Source organism: Propithecus coquereli, unplaced genomic scaffold, assembly GCF_000956105.1.
Source record: "Propithecus coquereli isolate 6110/MARCELLA unplaced genomic scaffold, Pcoq_1.0 Scaffold70, whole genome shotgun sequence".
Classification (NCBI taxonomy): Eukaryota; Metazoa; Chordata; class Mammalia; order Primates; family Indriidae; genus Propithecus; species Propithecus coquereli.
The window spans coordinates 4,467,458-4,470,675 of NW_012153063.1; the positions used below are offsets into that span (position 1 = coordinate 4,467,458).

At 42.2% G+C, this 3,218-nt stretch overlaps 1 protein-coding gene across 1 annotated transcript in view; it reads left to right on the forward strand.

The window, feature by feature from the left end:
- The window catches only part of UNC80 (unc-80 homolog (C. elegans)), a 242,259-nt gene that overhangs the window by 156,909 nt on the left and 82,132 nt on the right, over positions 1–3,218 (forward strand). Inside the window, 3 exon segments of the mRNA XM_012661211.1 lie at positions 1,041–1,093; positions 1,282–1,462; positions 2,492–2,760. Coding sequence (XP_012516665.1) covers positions 1,041–1,093; positions 1,282–1,462; positions 2,492–2,760 — 503 coding nt within the window.

Genomic DNA, 3,218 nt, shown 5'->3' on the forward strand with positions numbered 1-3,218 from the left:
GTTTAAGGCTGAAGAGCAGAAAAATGTTCATATATCTACTCTCAAATCAGATTTTGAGCTTAAGAAAAGTCACTATTCTACGTGCAAAATATAGCTTTAGTACACAGTTCTAAAAGTGTTACAATTTTAGTATTGTCTATATGCATTACTCTCATTTTTAAATAAAATCTCTAATCAAGAATTTCAGGATACTTGATCATTTCAATGTTTCTGACATATCAAGGATGATAATTTGGCATCAAACTATCTAAAAATATCTTCATGAAATGAATGAGAATAGCATAGACTTAGACCACTTAAGTAGTTAAAAATATAGCTACCCGTAACTACCTAAATTTTATTTAAAAGAAAGAAAATAACTGAATGCGTTGCAAGGTGTGAGATGTCAGGAAAAACTGTGAAATTTTAAATATAAACAATTTCTAAAACAATTCCCCCCAAATTATTCCAGCCTCTGATTTTGGCAGCAAGATAATTAAAACTATAATCAGTCATGGCACTTCATTAGTGTATGTGTGTGTGTGTGTGTATCTATCATGTTTAAGAACATGTTTTAAAAGAATGCCCTAAAATGGGGCTCTTGCTGTATGTACACTCCAAGTCTTCCTTCTGAGCTCCTCAGGGAGATAATAACATGGAGATCTGTGGGTCTGGCTGGGAAATTTCCTCATCAGCTGCTCATTGCATATGAACATCTTAATCATATCCCTCTTCCCATTGATCATCATGAAAAGAGGCACTAACGGAAGGGACCAAAAGCCCATGTGTATGCCGTCTAAACTCAGGACTAAAAGGGCACCAATCTAGGGCCCATCAACTTTTGTCCCAAAATAGGATTTTTCCTGGATCCCATTTCGGTCTTTTTAAGAAATAAACCCAGAACTGCCAGGAAACAGCTTGAGGCATCAGTAGAAATGGTAGAAGCAATTGGAACTGACTGCTCCCTGTTAGAGAAGGTCTTCCATATTATAGCATCCAAACAAATGGGCCCTGTTTAATATCGAGCTATTCTTGACAATGCCTGCTTTGTGCTCCCCCAGCCTTCGAACTGCGTAAGGAATACTTCCTTCTGCAGAGGAGACAGAAGCAGGAAGTGAGAGTCAATTAAGTATTGTTTGCTCTTTCTATGTGGTAAAGGAAAAAAAAAATTCTCCCTTATTTCACTGTTCCCTCTTTTATCAGCCTGGTTTGCCATTAAAGATTTTACTTCAATTTCTTCACCGTGTAATTTTGGGGTTTCCAATTCTGTTTTTGTCTGTTCCTGCTTTTGTTTTCCGCTAGGTGTTCACCCGGAAACTGGAGGAAGTAGGGCGGGTGTTGTTTCTCATCTCCCTCACCCAGAAGATCCCCACTGCCCACAAACAGTCCCACGTCTCCATGCTTCAGGAGGACCTGCTGCGACTGCCCTCCTTCCCTCGAAGTGCTATCGATGCTGAGTTTTCACTCTTCAGTGATCCTCAAGGTATCAAGCAAGACAGAAGCATTTTCTCTCTTGGGCTTTTTCTAACACTGCCCTTGTTTTGTTCTCAACTGGAGAGCATCTTAGCAGACAGTTCTGGAAGCCAGTGGTTCTCAAACTTGACTGTGCATTAGAATTGCCTGGAGGTCTTGTTATAATACAGATTCAGGATGGGGCCCAAGAACTTGCATTTCTAACAAGTTCTCAGGTGATGCTGATGCTGCTATTCCCAGCACCAAGCTTTGAGACCACTGCACTAAGCGAATCATAGGCAGGTGACGGTATTGTTAGGGAAGGGAGTACTTCACTAAGCAAAGACCAGGTATTTATATGATGTTCAAAAAGAAGCAAATCTAATTTAGGGTGAGAGAAACCGCAACAGTGGCTGCCTCTGGGATGGGAGAGAGTGTATTTTCTGGTAACGGGTATGAGGGAACTTTCTTAGTTACATGAGTGTATATTTTTGTCATAACCCATTGAATTCTACGTTTAATATCTGTGCATTTTACTCTAAATTATACCTGAATTGAGGGAGAGAGAGACAGAGAAACAGAAAGAGACCCACTTTGAAACCTCACTGTTATTCAGTTATTAAGAACTTGAGACAATTTACTTAAAGCAGCATCCTGTGCCTCGACATCCTCGCCCAGAAGCTACACAGCAATAGCGAAAAGACCTGTAGTCTGACCAGTAATTAGAAAGCCAAGCACTAGTCTGAGCTCTGCCATTTTCTAGCTGAAATAACTTATTTTTTTTTAAAGCTGCAGCTTATTTAGCAGCAAAATGCTGCAAATGCCCACCCTTCTTGCCCACAGAATTAAATCAAAGAGGTGATGATGCCAGTCCTTTGAGAACTGGGAAGTGTTGTACCGGTGCCAGTAGTATTGTGCTGGAAAGCATTTCAGCAACGGATCTTCACACCCGGGAGCTGGAACGAATGGAGAACGGCAGCATCCTCAAGTTTGTTCTCCTCTCACACTGACAGGATTGGTGTGGGGCTAATTCCGTCTCTGCTGTTCCGTGTTCTCACAGCTGGGAAGGAACTGTTTGGCCTCGACACTCTTCAGAAAAGCTTATGGATCCAGCTCCTGGAGGAGATGTTCCTGGGCATGCCAAGCGAGTTTCCATGGGGAGACGAAATCATGCTTTTCCTCAACGTGTTTAATGGGGCTCTGATCCTGCACCCAGAAGACAGTGCCCTGCTCAGGCAGTACGCCGCCACCGTCATCAACACTGCTGTCCACTTCAACCACCTCTTCTCTCTCAGCGGCTACCAGTGGATTCTCCCCACCATGCTGCAGGTGCGGGAATCTCTTCTCCCACCCAGAAAATGGATCTGAGTACTCCTCATATCTGGCAGTTCAACAAGATCTAATACTAACACTTTTTAATAATATTATTTCTTTTGTGACAACAGGAGGCACCAAATGAAATTCCCCTATACATTTCCAAGAGTTCATAATGTCCCGTTCTATTCTGAGATTCCCCCAGACTTGGGATATGTTCCCATTTCTTCAAGGCCAGTGGTTCTCAAATTGTGGTCTCTGGACCAGCAGCATCGGTGTCAACTGGGAACTTGTTAGATGTGCACATTCTCGGGCCTGTCTCAGATCTATTGAATTGGAAATTCTGGAGTCAGGGCATTTTTAATAAGACCTCCAGGTGGCTCTGATGCCTTAGAAAGTTTGAGAACTACTGTTCTTGAGTCAAATGTATGGCAAGTGTTCAGCTGATGTTTCTCCCAAGAGATTCTCTGACC